Source organism: Melozone crissalis, unplaced genomic scaffold, assembly GCF_028551555.1.
Source record: "Melozone crissalis strain CALT ecotype California unplaced genomic scaffold, PUWL_Pcris_2 ptg000014l_1, whole genome shotgun sequence".
NCBI lineage: Eukaryota > Metazoa > Chordata > Aves > Passeriformes > Passerellidae > Melozone > Melozone crissalis.
The window spans coordinates 13,278,144-13,296,737 of record NW_026535792.1 but is presented as its reverse complement, the minus strand read 5'-3'; the positions used below and the strand labels follow the sequence as shown (position 1 = coordinate 13,296,737).

Here is an 18,594-nt window from a genome sequence, read left to right as displayed (position 1 = left end):
ATCTGTAAAGAGCATGGAGGGAGGGAGACCATTCTATGGGAATTATTGGCAAGTGCAGTATTCCTTATTGAGCAGTGAAGTATTGCATCAAAGTACTGAATGTTTTGGTGTGTGTGTTTTTTGTGTTTTTTTTTTTTTTACTGTCTAGTCTCAAGATGGCAGAATTATTTATGGAATGTGAAGAAGAGGAGCTAGAACCCTGGCAAAAGAGAGTGAGAGAAGTGGAAGAGGATGATGAAGACGATGATGATGAGCCAATCTTTGTTGGGGAAATCTCCAGCTCAAAGCCAGCCACTACATGTAAGACAACACTTTTCCATCACTTAAAACAGAACTTTGAAAGTATAGAAAGTTAAACTTAGTTTGGAAGTATAGAATCCTTAATAGAATGATTTAAGACATTCCACACCTTAAAGCTGTATGTCTCTGTCTTACTGAAAACCAGAATTCTTGAGAAATTCTGTCTTAAATTAAACCTGTCCCAGGTTATGCACAGCTCTGGTTACTTCTAAGCTTAAATCTCTGAGGTCAGAATAAGGACATTTGAAGGTTTTAGCATTAGTGACAGAGTTTAAAAGCCCCTATATACAGTGCTGAAATAATGCATGCAATTGCTTACATAGTATAGTTAAAATTTAGTTATGTATTTGGGAGTGTCTCCTTCCTAAAAGAATGTGCATGAATTTAAGTCTTCCTGTTACACTCCTTTTTTTTCCTCCACCTCTCATTTCATATGTTGGTGAACATCATTCTGACAAAACTAAGATAACTGTCTTCAGTGTCTATAATAAAAGCATAATCTGGAAAGTGACTAATATGAAAATACTGAAAGCCTGTCTGTGTAGTACAAGATTTTTATTGATAAATTTATCCATCCTTTGTGAAATAGAGTTTTTTCATCAACTTCCTTAGTTTTCTCCTAAATGCAGGTAGTGCAGGGAGTAAGGTTAGGTGGTTGTGATGACAGGAGATGTTTCAGAATTCCGTGTTTGTCCTATGCTTGGGGTTTGGCAGGTAAGTAAAGAATAACTTTTTTTCTTGTATTTTAATTAACTTTAGTAATGAAACTTTTTTTTGTGTATCCATTTTGTAGTCAATTTTTGAGAGCTGTGACCCAAGGTCTCCCTAGCAGTCACATACCCAGGACTTGGCCTGGTGAGGTTTACTCCTCACAGTTTCTGCCTTATCTCTACTAATGCTTGTAGCTAAGAGTTCCATAGTAGTTTTCTGAAGGTGTATAATGTGCAGTAAAGGATCTCCAGACAGAATGTTCCATGAGGCTGTTTGTCACACTCTGCTGCCTGGATTTCAGAGCTGTTACTAGCTGTTCAGTCATTTTAGTTCACAATACTTTCATCTTGCATCTATTGCTTTTTTGCTCACTAGGATAGCAAGTTTAAGGCTTCTTACACAAGGTTAAAGAAGTGAAAAAAAATTTTAAGTATGAGAAGAATACAGAATCTCACTAGTACTCTCACCAGAAAATATTTTTTTAAGAGTGAATATTTTAAAAATACTCTGGACACACTGAAAAATTTGAAGACTGTTTAAAAATTATTCTTGAGTTTTCTGCAGTTAGAAATATAGAATGTCTGAAAAATCCTCTGTTTTCTGGAAGGTCTAGAGACCTCTGGATTGCTGTTGGTCATTGGCAGTAGGTCATGGCACACAACAACTATTAAGACACTGGCTTGCGTTGGAACAACAAACGTGCCAAGTTTGATTGTTATAGCCTCCAAGTTTTTTTGTAGTGAAAGGATAGAAATACAGATGGAAACTATAATTTTGATATGATTTTGTGAACTTAAAGAACTTTGGTGAAAGATGGAGACTTAAAATGGTTGCTTCTTATTCTAGTGCTGTCCATACTCGGTCCTGACACAAATAAAATCACTTATGATATAACTTATTACTTTATCTTTTTTCCTTCCTTTTCCTCAACTTTTCTCTTTTTAATCTTCTACTTCACTATCAAAAACAGCTATGGAAGAATGACCTCAGTTCTTCTCTGGCTTGTAAGTAGTACTACCTGGCACTAGTCAGGCTTCAGTTTGTTATTGGTGATAGGCAAGATACCGTGAGCTCAGCTTTGCTTATCACTGTTTAATTTGCACCTGATCAGATGAAAAATTGATGACAAATAGAAACTCACATATGGGTCTTAATTTTTCTGAAGGGTGTGGTTTCTACAGTGCATTGCATTTTCTTAGCCTTTTCCTGACAGTACAGTTAGTTTTCGTACAGACTGTGTGGAAAGCTTGAAGGAAATAGTAAATACCCCAACTTTGACCTGCTGTCAGACAGCTGTGTAGTATCAGGTGTCCCTTCTGATGTACTGGAGGATTGTTTTGGCTGGGATGAAAAGTAGTTCACACTTTGTTTCCTTTACCTTTTTCTGCAACTGCTCATTTTTCCTACAGTTACTGCTTGTTTTCTTGCTTCATGTTTCACAATGATACAAACCTGTAATTTGTTACTGTTTTAAAATGTTACTCTGCATGTCAGCATGCTTGTGCTTCAGTGCTGTTTTACCTTAACGGGACAAGTACCACTTTGGTGGAAGAGGGGAAAGTGCACATCAAGTCTGTGATGAATCAATTGAGTCACGTAAATGTAGTTTATAATTTCAATTAACTGGCTTTCTGAAATGTTTTTTTTAAAAGCAATAAAATCTACCTTTGTAATTTAGAATGTGTGCACATCAGATGTCTTGGCTATGCTTTGTAAGACATAACTTTTATAAAAGTTTTTCTTTTGTAGATAGATGATGCTTTAGTTTAATTTCACTCTGGAATTCATGTATGAGGTATAGATTTGTTAACACTTGCAAAATGTATGTATTCAGATAAATACCAAAATAATTTAATCCTGGTTTGCAGTTACTGTTATGTTGAAGTAAAAATAGTATTAGTATTGCAACACCAAATTTTGTCATATCTTAAAAGGTAAACCTGCTTGAATATGTTGATTGCAGCTGCTTTTTTATCAGTATGATCTAAATGCAGGTAGCGTGTTGAAAGCTGTGGTGTTTTGAGCTCTACTGCTATTAGATATATTTATCAACTGGTAAAGTGTATACTAGTGAGCCATTGTTGGTGGAAATAGCCTTAAAGTTATTAAACACAATATGTGGATACTCTGAGATCTATTGGTTGTGAACCTGATGTCATTTGACCCCGGTTTCAGAAGTTACTTCAAGCCTTGTGGTTTAGACATTAGAGAATCAATCTAATTTCGTATGCATATTTTCACAGGTCAGAACAAGCAACTTGTCAGCAACACTAATGGAACTGAGAATCTGGGAGTAGAAGAATATTTTGATTTGATGAATATTTTTGTAACTTTCTTAAATTTTCAGAAATCCCAGACTGAGACATAAAAGTCGGGGAATATGAGTGGTATTAGTTAGGGAGTAAATGTAATTTAAGAAATTGCATGCGCTCTTGCTGAGCTAGAACTCTGGACACAGACTACCATGTAGGATATGTAAGAAAATCAGTGCTCTTGTAATGCAATTGTAATACGACTCCTTTAGTTGCTCATCTGTTGATTTTCCTTTCACATTGGAAAACAGATATCCTGAAGTCTAAAATCCACTTTGTAAGTGCTGTACTTTGCTTATACAGAAGCAAATGATATCATTACTGGTTTAGAGAAAATGCTTCCTTGTATTTGGAAAACGTTAGGTATATGTGAGAAGGAGATGGAGATGAATGCACTATAATCAGCAAATTGAAATGTTAATGCCATGTCCTTTTTTTGTTGTTGTTTGTATTCTTCCTGTGTGTTAACCTGTCTCCAAGAGAATAAACATTGAGATTGTTAAATGAACAAGCTTAGCCAAAGAGGAGTGGAAGAACACATCATAATTTGTACAAATGACACTTGGTTTTGCCAGGTTTTTGTTTTAGAAATAATATTTTAATTTATAAGCCAAATTCTGATTGGCATAATTAGTGTATATAAATGCAGCTTTTAAATTTCAAAAGCAATGAAGCTATTAATTTATTTGCAATTAAGATAAATGTAACTTTTGACAGATATATTGAACAGAGTCAACCTCAGCTCACCACGAAGGGGGATACAGAATGGTGCACCCAGTAGAGGTACTTTATTGTCCTAATATGGTAATTACAAAAAAAAATCCACAACACTTATGAAACATTTGACTGCAGAATTACACAAAGCTCACTTTGGAATCCTTTGCCACAGGTGCAGTCACTACATTCAAGTCTGAGAGCCAGCATTACGAGCCGCCCGCCTCCAGCCCCGGCGCCGCGCCTGCCCCATCCGTCTTTCAGGCTGTGCCCAGACTTGCCGCCGGCTCGGTGGCACTTCAGCCATTGGCTGGAGCAGTGAATGTTTCAGCGACTTCACAAACACTGCAGAGACCACTTGCTGGATGTTTGTCAACACAGCAGGTGCCTGGGTCAAGTTCTGGAATAGCACAGCCCGTTAGCAGAGCTGTAACCATTCCAGTGACGACACAGCCAGTATCAAGAAGTATTACAGTTCCTGTAGTGGCTCAGCCTGTATCCAGGCCAGAGACTCCTGCAACAGCACAGCCTGTAATACTCAACCAGGTAAATCTTTATTCATTTATAATGTAAAAGGTATGATTACTTCTGAATAAATTAATCAGTTCTGTCTATTCCAGGTTAGACTGACATGCTTTAGAAAGTAATGTATCCTTATCTGGGATACCCAGAGCAGATTCTGTGGTCTCTTAAAGCTTCTGCTGTTTGTTGAAGTTTGTCTTTTTTTATTTTTTTACTTGCTGGATATGTTTAGTATATACTGGGGAGATGTGTCCATGCCATCAAAATACCCAAACTATGATCTTGTTGAAAATTAAAATATTGGCAGGACATTAAAACCAAAGAAACAACAGACCAGTAAGAGATGCAGTGTTTGTATGTAGCTGTTGTATTGGTCACATTTCAAATGTGAATGATGTGCCCAGGCTCTGCGCTCAAGAGTTTGCCACAGGTTTATCCCCTGAGCATTAGTTGTGCTTGAGCTGTGGCCTGCAGGCTGAGGTGCTTTGCTGTCCTTTACTGGCTCTTCTGAAACTGTTGTGCCTACAGTGACACCTTCCCTATTGTGACTGCAGCTCATGTAGCTGTTACTCATAGCAAATACAGCACAGAAATTCAGTAACTATTTCCTCAGCTACTCCTGAACTTCTATCTTTAACTTGGTTAGAGTGGATTAGGTGACTCACCAGAAGAAAGAGTGGCTCTTTATTAAGGTCCTGAAGGTCTTCATTTAAGGAGATGTACAGCAAAAAGGCAGGGAGGAGCAGCATCTTCCTTTTTGTTCTGGTATTTAGGAGTCCTAAACCAGATTATGATACCTGTTTATGTACTTGTGCTCCTTTAGATTTCTTTCCATTAAGTTTGGTTTACATGGTGGTAGTTAATGATGTGGTAACTTGCACAGGGATGCTTTCAAATAAGTAGCACAATTGTGAATGGGAATCACTTTATGAACGTTTTCATTTTTTTCCCCAGCAAAATGTATCTTGGCCTTTGTCTCTCAAATTCACTGATGACAAGATCTCTGTATGTGTATTGGATGGTTTTTAAAATTTGTTGATTTTTTTTATTTTAGGAAGATTGCTTTACTTTAGTAAATTTTTTGTTTTGTAATACAGCTTGATGAAGTGTAACCATTTGAATTATTTCAGAGTTTAAATAATTCTTTTCCATTTCTACCTTACTGTTGCTTTGGGAAGCTTCTACTTGCTACAAGTTTGTACTACTTTTGAGTTCTGGTTTTTGATCTTTTGAAATGCAGTAAGATGTTAGGCAGGAGTAACAGGCAAATGCCTGAGTTTAGGTTGAAGGAAGAAAGTATTTGGGTTTTTTGAAAAACCCAAGTATAATTTAAAACAATCATCAGACTTTTTGGAACAAAAGCCTTTACAATTAGTAATTCAAGCAGATTAGTGGTGTTTCATTAAATGGTCTTTCCCAGGTCTTACAATTGTTTTTACTATTCTGCATACACAGCTATAAAGACTAGCAAGCACTGATGAGAATTGCAGCCTTATTAAAATGTCAAAAGAAACTATTTGGGGAGATTATACTGAAGTTGATTTTCAGCTGAGTATTTTTTTAAGCAATCATATGTTTTTAAAATTAACCCTTTGAAGCCTGCAAGTAAAAGAAAATATTAAACCTCAAACTTCTTTTCCCTCTTGAAAATATCAGGATTATATTATGGATTCTGCACCAGATGCACCAGATAACACATCTGGTATTCTGTTTGGTGTGAGACAGAACTCGGGAGTTCCACAGTACCAGACTGGGCCAGCTGTGACTGTAACAGGTGAGTATAACTGTAGTAGTTGATAAGAGAAACAACCAACCTAATGTCATTAAACTCTAGTGCAGATCTGTGGGTTATAACTTTAAATAGCATTTCTAGAATATAGTATAACTACTTTTTTTCTTCCCCCTGTACATAACACTATATAATGGTTAATGAAATAAACTTTGGAGTCTTGTGTTGTCAGACTTTGCTTTTCAGTGCATTAGGCTGACTATAAAATCAACTGATGTCTTCCTATAGTGCTCATTTAGATGGGAAAAAGCATTGTCAGATCCACTGTTGTCTTTATTGACAGGTGAAGGTTTGTTTTCAGTACACTCATCACTCTTTGGCCCATGGGAATAGGAAAAGACTGTTAGCAACAGAGGGGCTGTGAACAGCACCTGAAGAACTGAGTCTGGATGGATTTCCTGTAATGATGATCTTGGTTTTCTGACTGCTATATGCAAGAGTTGGAGTAGATGGGATCAAAAGGATGATTCCTGGAAAGGAGGGGAAGGGAGAGAGTATGTAATTTGACAACAAAACCCTTTTTTTTAAACTCCACTCTCTTGGAGGAACAAGAAGCTGCTGTGACCCAAAGATCTGTCATGTGGAGTTGACTGGACTGCATCCATGAATCCACAGCTCCAGATTAAGGGAGGTGTTGGTGCAGGACACTGCTCTAAGAGGCCTGAAGCAATTTGCCTTTCATGTGCCTATTCTGGTATCACAGTACTTTTGGTGCTTTTATTCTAGCATGTCTTTTCCATCATTTATAAAATCAGGCCCAGCCAGCACAGATGCACAGAGCAGCACTGAGGTGTTTTCAGTGGTGTGGTGGGTTCAGAAACCTGCCAGCAAGGTGGGGCTGCAGCCAGTGTACTTTGCTCCTTCTTTGCCATCATGGATGTGGTACACAGGAATATTGTGTGTATGAGCACAGCCAGCTCCTGGGTAATGGCTACTGAAGTGTTCATTAATAGCACAAAGTGACCAAAAAATAATTGTTTGGCTACTGCTTTTCCCTGCTGTCCTGAGTACTTGGAGTCCCTGTGACCTGCTGTGTAGAGACTCAGACAAACTAGCCTGGAATATGGTTAATTCAGGGAATTCTGGTGTCCATACTCCAGCTGAGAGAGGCACTTTCATGATAAAGAGGTGTCAATCTGATTTGTACCAGCAAGATATTAAATAATACTTGGAGGTGGTGTGATTAGCTTTCAAAATAGGCCTGTTTTTTTTACATGAACAAACAAAAGAACTAAAATGCAAACCTGTGTATTATTATAGTTCTTCTGAAAGAGAATTTACTAGTCAGAGTTATATAGACAGGACTACTCACCTTTATAAGTATGTAAAAGAGTCTTCAAAATTTTTATCACAGATGTGTTAAGCTTTTAAAATTGGAGTTTTGAACAGTATTTTTAACATTGAAATAGTCCTTGTTTCCAAATAGGGTTCTCTGCAGTAAAATAAAATACTTCACTGGAGATCCTTGTAACCTCAGTCAGACCTTGTGTCATTTCCCTAGCCCTCATTGCAGAGTTACACAAAGTTTCATTCCAGCAGCAGCAGTTGCTGCTGTGGTTGGTGGTGGGATGCTCCAATAGCCTCAGTTGATACAGATAAGTGCTAAGGCCATGCCAGCTCTATGGAAGCCTTTGCTGAGCAGGACTTGTGTCCATGTGAGCAGCTCATGTACCAAACTGCGCGTGTAAGTCAATTAAACCCCCCAGGGAGGAGTAGCATCTAATTAATAACCTGATCATTTTGTGAATGGATGAACCTTAGGCAAACAATGCATAGAGCGAGACATTTGAGCTTAATATATTTATATCAAAAAGAGGTAAAGGTGTACTACAAAGGAGAATGTTTGGATGTTTAAGTATCTGTATATCGTGTGAATTACGTTTTCCCATGTTTGAGGCACAGTGTGGCAAATTCTCCAAGGTGTTCATCAGCATTACCTACTGGGAGTCTGCCTGTGTGCATTGAATGGGGAGATTCTCCACACTGTTGGCCAAGTTTAGATAGTTCCCACTGAGTAAACAGAAATATGGGTGCCAGAGAGCTGTTTTGTTTCTTCTCAGATGTGTGAATAATTGTTTGTGACATAAAGTATCTCTACTTGTTGAGCTTCTTGTTACACCCTGAGAAATCATTGGAGCAGCTCTGTCATTGTAGGGATACACCAGAATGTCCTTAGCTTAGATCATTGTCCAGAACTGAAGCCTTCGACATATTTTATTATAGTCTTAAGAATCTTTGCAGTGTGTCACTGTGAGAGGTTTAAAGACCTGTGCTGGCACTTCAGACTCCTTGGTTTATAGCTGTGTCTTTCAGGTCTACTTGAGGACTGATCTCTGGATTGAGTTCATATCATCCAGGGTCATCTTACAGTGACAGAAACATGGGTTTCTGACCAGATGGAGCTGAGTGTTTATGGGCATGTTAATCAGCCACTGAACCTCCCAAATTCAAAGTTGTTGGTGGATTTTTTTTGTTGTGGGTTGTTTTGGTTTTTTTTTTTTGGTGGGGCTTTTAGGTTTAGTTTTTTGTGGATTTGTTAGGTTTTGTTGTTAGTGGTGGTTTTTGTTTTGGTTTTTCCTTTGTGGTTTTTTGTTTGTTTTTTGTTTTGTTATGGGTTTTTCTGTTTTGTTTGTTTTTTGGGGTTTTTTTTTGTTTGTTCATTTTTACTGATTTTCTTCAGAAGAAATACTGCAAACCCTAAGGACATGTGTAATGTTCTTTCAGAAGAAGAGAGCAGATAGATGTGCTGTGGTTGGTCATTAGAAGTTACAACACTATCTCCATTTTGCATGCAAACTTTACAGAGTTATATGAGAAACTAAACCAGCATTAACACAGAAGCAGAAAGAAAGGAGAGGTGTCTTCCATCAGAAGCACAGAGCTTGTTCCAGATAGCAGGCACTGCAGAAACCAGCTGGTTTCTTGGCTGCATTACTGTGAACTCACCTTGTCTCACATTAGAGTGGGTCAAGATGTGAAAAGTAGGCCAAATGAATTCAGGTGGCCACAGTATGACTTACTGGGGTCGGAGGTGGGTCTGATCTCTTGCATTTACCCTTTCCTGCCTCACTGGCCTGGGCCTGCAGTCTGAGTTGGATATTTTCTTAACTTCAGTATGGCATATTAGTTTAGGAAAATGCTGCTTTGTGTGGACTCTAAATTGCAGTCATCACTAATGTGTTCTAATTACTATGGGAAAAAACTGAAGTTCTTTAAAGTACTCTAAGTCTAAATGAGAGTGGTTTTGTATCTAAGCCTCCTGCAGCTTCTGAAGGTGACAGTGTAGCTCCAAAACAGGCCAAGCTTATTAAGGTTGGTGCTGGAAGCAACTTGGCTATTTCACCTACAGTAACTGTCCAACAGTTTTTTTCTTTACAGCATAAGAACAGTTTGAAGCCAGTTGTACAGGCACAAAATGGAACAGTAGGAAGTTGGAATGATCTAGCTGGCAGTTCTGCCTCTGTGTCATGGAAAAAGCTAAAACATCTGTAGTGTTTCAGTTGGTCAGTGTTTTTAATGCTCTTAAGGCAGTGCAAGTAACTGTTCTTGTGCTGTAAAATAAAAATAACTATTCTATGCAAGGGTTTATATACCTTTACAAATTAATTCACCTGCGGTTATTACCTATTCAAATTTTAGACCTTTATTGTTTAGTAGGTAGGTTTGAGTTCTGTAGAGCAGTAATTAGTCATTCAGAGACAGATGATAAAAATAAATGCCCCTGACCTCATTCTCTTAGTTGATTTTCTATGTCAAAGAAGGCAGTAGGGGGTTGAAACTTCAAAACACAACCAACAAGAAAATCAGGATTGAAAGAATTCTTGACTTAATTCTTTGACTGCTGAATTTATGAACTAATTCTGATTAGATGAAGGAAAAAATCATTTTAGCAATGCCAAGCAAGGCAGTAACAGATTAGATTTTGGAATCCCTATCCTTGGAGATAATCAGAAGTGGACTGAACTCTTATCCTCTGAGCATAAGATTACACTTGCTTTGACTGGGAAGTTGCAGAAAACCACCTCCAAAAGTCCATCCGAAATTATTTTGTGATTCTGTACTTTGACTAATTGTCACAAAGTGTGTTTTGCAGTTTTTCCCCTTTTTTTTTTTTCCGGCAGTGTTTCTGATATAGGTTGAAGTAGTAGTGGGAGAGGAGAAGGTCTATTTCAAAGAAACAATGAAATGATGTTGTTGGAAAGATTTTTCCTTCCCTTCAAGAAGAGAGCTGGTCTGGCTGTTTCAGAGTATTAACTATTAGGTGCATTTTTGTCCTGAGCCAAAAGGTGCTTTCCAGTGATTGCAATAGGCCAGGATTTATTCTTGACTTTTGAGACATTTCCAAGACATCCTCTTTCCTATAATGTTAAAATGATGGTTTGGGATAATTTCAGATTTGTGGTTTTTGCATTTATTATTTAGAGCTTGTTTGCTCTTCCCAGCTACCAGAAGGACATGGCTATAACAGGAACATTTCCACAAAAAAATTTCCTGCACCCTCTTTCAGGTGAAATAGATATTGTGCTGCAGCCTATAATAAAAAAAGATAACTGAAGGATCTTGCTAAATTCAGTAAAAAAAGAAGTAGATCATATTCACTGAGAAGCTTATTTTGCTGAGTTTGTCTCTAAGCCATCCCATGCTGGCATAGCAATTTCTAATCTGTCACAGAATCCAGCACTGAAGCACTGCAGAGCACAAGGTTGTGCTGCAGAAGTGGCTTTTTTCAGCTCAGTTTGCACTTAGCTGTGATGTGTCAAAATGTTTTACCAACTGTAAGAGTGAAGACTTGCAGCACTGTTTGTGGTACATCTTTTACATGGCCATCCACTCATGTGAAGGACTTTCTGCTTAGCAATGGTTCTTAGCAAAACTGTCATCTTAAGGAAAATTACTGTTTATTTATGGTGTAGGCAGGACTGTTGTGATGTAAAAATGTAAAACACTATTGCATGTTCATTTCTTAATTCATACACCTTTTCATTCCCTTGTATTTGTTGTTGTTTTTATTACGTCTTTTCATAGTCCTGGCAGCAAACAGTTGACTCTGCTGTTAAGATGTTGTTTCCTGTGTTTAGCTTCCAAACAACTTACTTAGTATGGACTCCTTCAAATCTGTGAATTACTTGAGAATGCAAGAGAATTTCATCTGGAAAAGTAGCTCTTGCTCTGATGTTTTTTGACAGTTTGTAGAAAACTCAAAGCTTAGTTTATTCATTAAAGCTTAAACTAATGCAAAGCTTTAATATCTCTTCTGCTCCAAAGGTATTAATCATTTATGTTGATAAAAGAAGCATTATTTCCTTAATTACTAGGAGTAATTATTAATTTAGAGGATTTATTCTCTAGATTCTCCAAAGGCACCTTTGCTTAACAGAAATAATGCATTTGAATAAGCCAAGATTCCAACAAATCTCCAGAGACAAGTAGCATCATCATTGAGAACCAAATGGTGAAATTCCTGTCCAAACCAATAGGGTTTTATCTCTACCCTGTTGAGATGATGATCAGGTTGTGGCAGAAAACAGGCTTTATTTGTTCATTTGAAAAGTTTGTGGAAAAAACTCATCCAAAATCCATCCTATCCAGGATGGGGTGGGCTGGTATGAAATGCTTTCTCCCTGTTGTGCTGCCTTCATCTCTTCATGTGTTTTTTTCCTTGTTTGTTGATAAGATTTTGTAAAATCTGTTTATCAGTCTATGTCAAACAGAGCAAACTCCAAGTCAGTTTGGGAAAAAGGAAGAATAGTAAAAGATGCTTTTAAAGCCTTTCTTATGGTTACTACATCTTCATTGATGGTAGTAGTTTTCATTTGAAATAGCATATTTTACTAGAATACTGCCATTACTGCTAAATTGAGTATTCTGCTTGTGAATTCTGAGTCTTTATCTGTTTTAAATTTTACAGGGTCAAATGCTGCATCCAGCACCATTAAAAATGGAGGACCTTTTCCACGGGCTTGTCCAAAGTGTAATATACATTTCAATCTTATGGATCCTCTAAAAAATCACATGAAGGTAAATTCTTTTGGGGCTGGTAAGCATTAGAACAAACTTTGTGGGCTTCTCTTTGGTTAGGGAAGAGTGCCATGGTTTGATAGGAAGCTAGTTTGGCTTCTGCCTGCTATCAACCAGAGCCAAATGCTCAAAGTCTTGCAGTCATGGAGAGCAAGACAGGAGCTTGCCACTTTTCCAAGTCTTGCTACTTTTTGCCTCATGTTTCCAATGTTCTAAAGGTGCCTATGAGAATAGGCAGCCAGGTGACCCACATCTGTATAAGATTGCAGCTGACAAAAAGATGACAATGCAAACTTACTGTTTAATCTTGATGTATCACTTGGTACAGCAAAATAAAAATACTTGATACTTAATAGATAAAAGTTTTTAAGCTGTGGGGAAGAATTTCATTTGTAGTTCATACTCAAACACTGCAGTAAACAAAACTCAGAAACTGAGCATCACTTAATTTGATTGTGAAACTACTTACTACTATTTCTGGAAACATTGTTTCCTGGAAAATATTTATCATTTTGCAAAGATCCTCCCAATTCTTGGGCATATGTATTTCATTTTAGGGACAGAGAAATGGCTTTGCAGTCTGTATACAGCATGAATATCCAAAACAAAAAGGAATATCAGCGACTGTATAAGACAAATTTGTGAGGATCTGAGTTACTGTTCTCACAGATGGTTCTGATTTACAGGGTTACAATACCCTGTAATTGCTGTCTCCTTCGGTTCTGAAACATAATTAAGAAACACAGATAGCAGTGGAAAAAACCCCAAGGGTTTTAACTTTTTCTAATCATTATTTGTACAGAATAGCTTTTGCACTGAGTACATCAGCTGAATGAAGGAACCATTGAAGAAGTGTGTTTACTTAGGATACTGAGTTACAGTTCCACAGCAGGAAATTGCTCCTTACTAGTAGGCTTACGGAAAGTAGTCCTGCATGGTAAGAACCGTTATTTAGCAGGAGAAAACTTTGTCCTCTGAAACATCCTACTTTTGTTGGAAACTTGGTAGCACCTTCTTTATGAAGTGTGCTGTACTTTTTAAGTGATAAGTTTCATGAAATGGCTTCTGGGCTAAGCATTCTTTATGTATACTTCAACATAAAGAAGCTTGAACAATGTCTATTATGTGAGTCAGAATTCTGAATTTTTTAGCAATGCTGGAAAGAACTTTTGAAGGTTTCAACATACATTCACCCTAAGAAATAAAGGACAAAACTTCCCGTTAAGTTCTCAATAAACTTATGCTTGTCAGCAAAATACTTGCATGAAAGTTGCTTTTTTCTTTCATTTTATTAAATGTAAATGAAACAGAATATTTTGCAAGAATAAGGCAAAACTAGTGTTGTTTTCTTGATTAAATTTATATTACATGAACCTATGAGAATTTTCTTCAGTTTTATAATATATAGTGTTTTATTACTTAAGCACTAGTTAAACACTGTTCAAAATTGAATATTACTAAGCTCAGTGTGTCAGAGAATTAAACTTTGCATCTCTTATTAGTGCCTTCAGTTTTTAAAATGCTGTTTCATTGATGCAGTTTGTGAGACTGATACCTTTGTTTCTGTGTCTCTTCTCCCTGTTTGCACCCAGTATTGCTGTCCAGATATGGTAAATAACTTTTTCTCGGAAGTGGTCAAAACAGAATGTGTGAGCACAAACAGGACCATGGAATCTGAGAAAGGAAAGCTGATTATGTTAGTTAATGACTTTTATTATGGGAAGGATGAAGGTGACCTCCAGCAGGTACAACAGGAGCAGAAGACTCATACAACATTTAAATGCATCAGTTGTCTCAAAGTTCTTAAAAATAACATAAGGTATTTGAACTTAATTATTTGTTTCCTTAATTATTTGTTAATCACTCACAGTCCATAGTAGTCTTGTGTATAAAAATTTTGTGTTTCTGGATTAGAGTTCCTTTTGTACTGAAAACTGATAATATTGGGTGACTAAACAAATTGAATTAATTTTTGCCTTGCATGTATGACCATAACTTAGAACTTTTTACAGATTAGAGTATGAATTTTAGTGGTGTCTAACGTAAACATAGAGTTTTGATAAGAGCAGTTGTAGGACTTTGGGGTTAGAAAGGGCAACACAAAGAATTTTACAGTTTGCCATCTGGATTGATGGCAGTATTGGTAGATGTGAGTGTTAATTCCCTTTAGGGATGCACAATGACTAATAATAGTCAGTAGTTCACTTATGTAACATCTGTTATTTTGTTGGAGTAATTTTACTTCCAAATGCTGATAAAACCCCAGTAAGCTGTTTTAGTAGGTAGACAAGTTTGTGTCATCGTTCCTTTGGAAGTTAAGGTCACTGAACTTTTTTACATGCACTCTTCAAGGGAAGCTGAAGTAGCAGAATGTAAAATTGAAAAATGGACTATTGTTTCAAAGGGCACAGTCTGCAAGTTAAAGTGAGCAGGTTTATGCTAACATTAGACACATATTATTGAAAAAAACAAGTTTTCTGTGATTAAAACAATGACATTTGCTATTAATCATTAAATAGGCACTATTTTATACTCAGCATTATATTGTAAGCAATTGGTGCTGTGGTGCCCCTATGTGTTCCACAGCAAGTAATTAAAAATGTATGAGCTTTTTTTTTATTTCTGTAGCATTGACTTTAACCATATTAATTTTGACTGTAACTTTGTGGCTTTATTCCATAGTTCTATAACTTCAAAATTTTTATTCCAGGGTCTATTTTGCACCTTTATGTATAGTGGACAAAATAAGTATGTCTTACCATCCTAATTAAAGTATAACTTTTTGACTTCAGTTCAGAAAAGCAGAAAGTGATTCAATATGGTAATCTCCTGCTTTCTTTAAAAGATTTGTGGTTGGACACACCATTGCAATAATTTTCTGTTAAGGCATTATGCAGTAATAGTGTCTATTTCTTTTGTCTGCTTAGAAAACTGGAGAGTCTCAGTTGGCTTTTTCTGGTTTTCTTGTTGCTGTTTTTTAAGCAACTGCATGATAGTATGAGCTTGAACTCAAGAGACTATGCTCCTTGCTCATTTGTTTTTTCCAGTTCCAAGGCCTGCATTCCTTTTGTAGTGTGACTTACGTTTAATAATTCTTCCGGCTGTACTGAAATAAAGTGCATTCCAAACAGGAGTTTTGGAAGTTGAACTGTAGTGGGTTTGCAGGTAACCTGTCCTTGTGCTGCTCCACCAGTAACAGTGATGCTGTCATGGGTGCCTGGACTTCTCAGCCAGAAAAGGTTCTGAAGCCAGAAAAGTAGGCTTCAGACAGATAGGCAGATTAATGAGGAAAAGCTGGTAACTTAAATAGTACCATACCAGTTTCTCCCACTCTTTTAATGTTGGCTGCACAGTGGCACTTTTGATAACTGTCCTTCATAACTCAAGGTCAGGCATAAATGCTTTAGACAAGGAACGCTCCTGGAACTCCTGCCGCATAAAGCTGTCATGTCCAAATTGCAGATACATTCTTGCTACTTAATAGTTTTCAGCACAGTGAAAGTTACACGTGTTTCAGAATGGGGCTTTGAGATTGCTGGTGGTGAATAAAGTGAGAACAGTTGATGTGTTCTTGTTGTCTTTACTTATTTCCCTATTTTTCAAGGCAAGAATTTTGTCTAAGCAAACATGAGAAGTGTAATAGATTTAGTCTTAGAACATGTTTTAGATTTAATGTGTGTTCCTTAAAGTCAAGATTTCTATAAGCTTTAAGTTTGTTGCCTGTGTTTTTAGCAAACACTTATTTATTTTTTTTTCTTAATTGAGAAGTCCTTACGTAGTAAAATTTCTAAAGAATCCTGTACATCTTGCATATGATATGTATAGGGAATGTTCAAATGTGGTTTTTTGCACCTGTTCACTATAATTTAAAGGTTTATGAACCACATGAAACATCACTTGGAGCTTGAGAAGCAAAGCAATGAAAGCTGGGAAAGCCACACGACGTGCCAGCACTGTTACCGACAGTTCCCCACGCCGTTCCAGCTGCAGTGCCACATCGAGAGTACGCACACGCCTTACGAGTCATCCAGTGAGTTCAATTCTTCTCTAAGCCAAAATTTTTAGAAAATTTCCTAACTTTTATTTCCTGGATTGTAATTTCAGAATAAATCTATTGTTATTCAAGTACAATAATCTTGAGATTTAATATGAAAATACCAGAAACAGAGCACTTTTTTTTTTTTGAGAGCAATATATATATATGCAAAAAAGTATTTTAAAAAGCCTTTTGTTTTTTTGCTTGCATTTTTTGTTTGTTTATTTTTAATTGAAAGCTTTACCTTAAGACCACATGTTTAAGGCCCTTGCCTTCCTGGCTTTCTGAAACTGTACAGGGAATGTCTTCCAAAGAGTAGAATAGTCATTCGATTTCTTTACCTTTAATGATATATACACACATATATGAAATGTATATATTTATATATATGCATTATAATTTATGTACCTATGACCCCTCTAAAATTTTTACTTTTTTCTTGTTTTTCACTTTTTCTAGCCATCTGTAAAATCTGTGAATTATCATTTGACACAGAGCAAGTTCTTTTGCAACATATGAAGGACAATCATAAGCCCGGTGAAATGCCGTATGTTTGCCAGGTATCTCAGAGTGACTTTTGTATTTAGATTACACCACTCCCCTGTCTTCACTGTCAGTAAACTTGTAACTAAAAAGTCAACCTTCTTATTTTAGGTGTGCAGCTACAGATCCTCAGCTTTTTCAGATGTAGAAGCACATTTTAGGACAGTTCATGAAAACACAAAACATTTGCTATGCCCATTTTGCCTCAAAGTTATTAAAATTGGAGCACCGTATATGCATCATTACATGAGGCATCAGGTAAGCAGATCTTTTCAATCCTTAATGCTAGAAAAATGCTAAACACATGTAGGGAATCTCCCTCTGAAGAACCAAATGGGACTGATTTGTAAGCTTGTTACTAGGTAAGAATAGTTAATAAGAATATATTAGAAGAATTTCAGAAATCTTTAAGGGAGTTGTCTTGTTTTTGTGTGATAGCAGCTTCCTGTTTAAAGTAATCTCTGAATATCTTCTTGCTATTTGGTTTCTTCATTACATTTTAGTGATTTGATTCTGCTTTTTTTGAGGTTACTAGCAAACCTGCCACTAGTTCAAATAAAGAAAAAGATAATGAAGTGTCTTGTAACTGGGAATCTGACTCTTCCTTGTTTTAATAACTGTACTGCCTTGCATTTTCAAGTATCTAATTCCTACAGGGTATCTTATCTTTGTGTAGTATTAGGAGTTTGTTTAGTTGATGGTTTAGGAACTGCATGAGCATTGATTGAGACAAGCTAGGGTTAGAGTTTTGTCATGCCATTCATGCTTACTGTAGATTGTCATTTGTCTTTAAAAGAAAAAGGGAATATACCGTTGCACTAAATGCAGACTGCAATTTTTAACATGCAAAGAAAAAATGGATCACAAGACTCAGCATCACCGAACATTCAGGAAACCCAAGCAATTAGAAGGCTTGCCTCCTGGAACAAAGGTGAGTGTTCATGCAGGAAAACTTGAGGGGACAAAGGAAAAAAAAAGGTCTTGGTAGAGAAAAAAGTAGAATTGAAAGAAGTGCTGTTCTCCTTTCTTCTGCACAGAATATATGTGCTTAAAACTGGGTTCACCAGGTCTTCTTTAGGTTCAGCATTTGAAGGTATGTGAGGAAACACTTGGGTCCCCTCAGAACACTTATGCTGTCTTTAAGTCAGTCTTCCATTTCTCAAGAAGGAGCTACTTAGGCTAAGATTTTCTTGTAGATTTTGGGACTTTTTCCAACCATTTTTTAGTAGCGTATCAAAATACATGTCCTTTCAGTTGCAAGGAAGAGGAGAAGTTAACATTTTAATCAGCTCTTCGCAGTTCATTAGCTGTAGAATCAGGAAGGGAAAAGTTACTTCAGCTGCTGTTGATTGTCTTGCTTGGCAGAAGCAATGTAAAGCACCAATTCTTTACTCTGTGATGATACCTCAATTTTTTAAAGATTTCATGGTCTTCATGACCTAACAAAAGCTTGGATTATGTTAAAATTTGTTAGTAGACCTTGAGAGGATGAAATGAAAATACTGAAAAAACCTGGAACCAGATTTAGAAGAAAAGGGGCTTCTAAACTAGAACTATAGGTAAGAAGTAGAATTAAGAGTCTTATTGTGAGTCAAAACCACATTTGAGAGCATGACAAGGGAGTTCAAGAATAGCAGATAAGAGGTCAA

At 36.8% G+C, this 18,594-nt stretch overlaps 1 protein-coding gene across 4 annotated transcripts in view; it reads left to right on the top strand.

Annotated features, from left to right (window-relative positions):
- The window catches only part of ZNF280D (zinc finger protein 280D), a 38,592-nt gene that overhangs the window by 4,631 nt on the left and 15,367 nt on the right, over window positions 1-18,594 (top strand). For 3 of the 4 annotated variants that reach the window (XR_008482881.1, XM_054272615.1, XM_054272616.1), the window contains exons 2-11: window positions 149-300; window positions 4,041-4,106; window positions 4,213-4,583; window positions 6,216-6,333; window positions 12,257-12,366; window positions 13,959-14,185; window positions 16,239-16,396; window positions 16,862-16,962; window positions 17,057-17,203; window positions 17,742-17,876. Coding sequence is in view for 3 of the 4 variants with exons in the window: in XM_054272615.1 (XP_054128590.1) it covers window positions 156-300; window positions 4,041-4,106; window positions 4,213-4,583; window positions 6,216-6,333; window positions 12,257-12,366; window positions 13,959-14,185; window positions 16,239-16,396; window positions 16,862-16,962; window positions 17,057-17,203; window positions 17,742-17,876 (1,578 nt within the window). In the remaining variant the exon portion in view is untranslated. The remainder of the gene's footprint in view (window positions 1-148; window positions 301-4,040; window positions 4,107-4,212; window positions 4,584-6,215; window positions 6,334-12,256; window positions 12,367-13,958; window positions 14,186-16,238; window positions 16,397-16,861; window positions 16,963-17,056; window positions 17,204-17,741; window positions 17,877-18,594) is intronic. The other variant, XM_054272617.1, reaches the window with a different exon arrangement.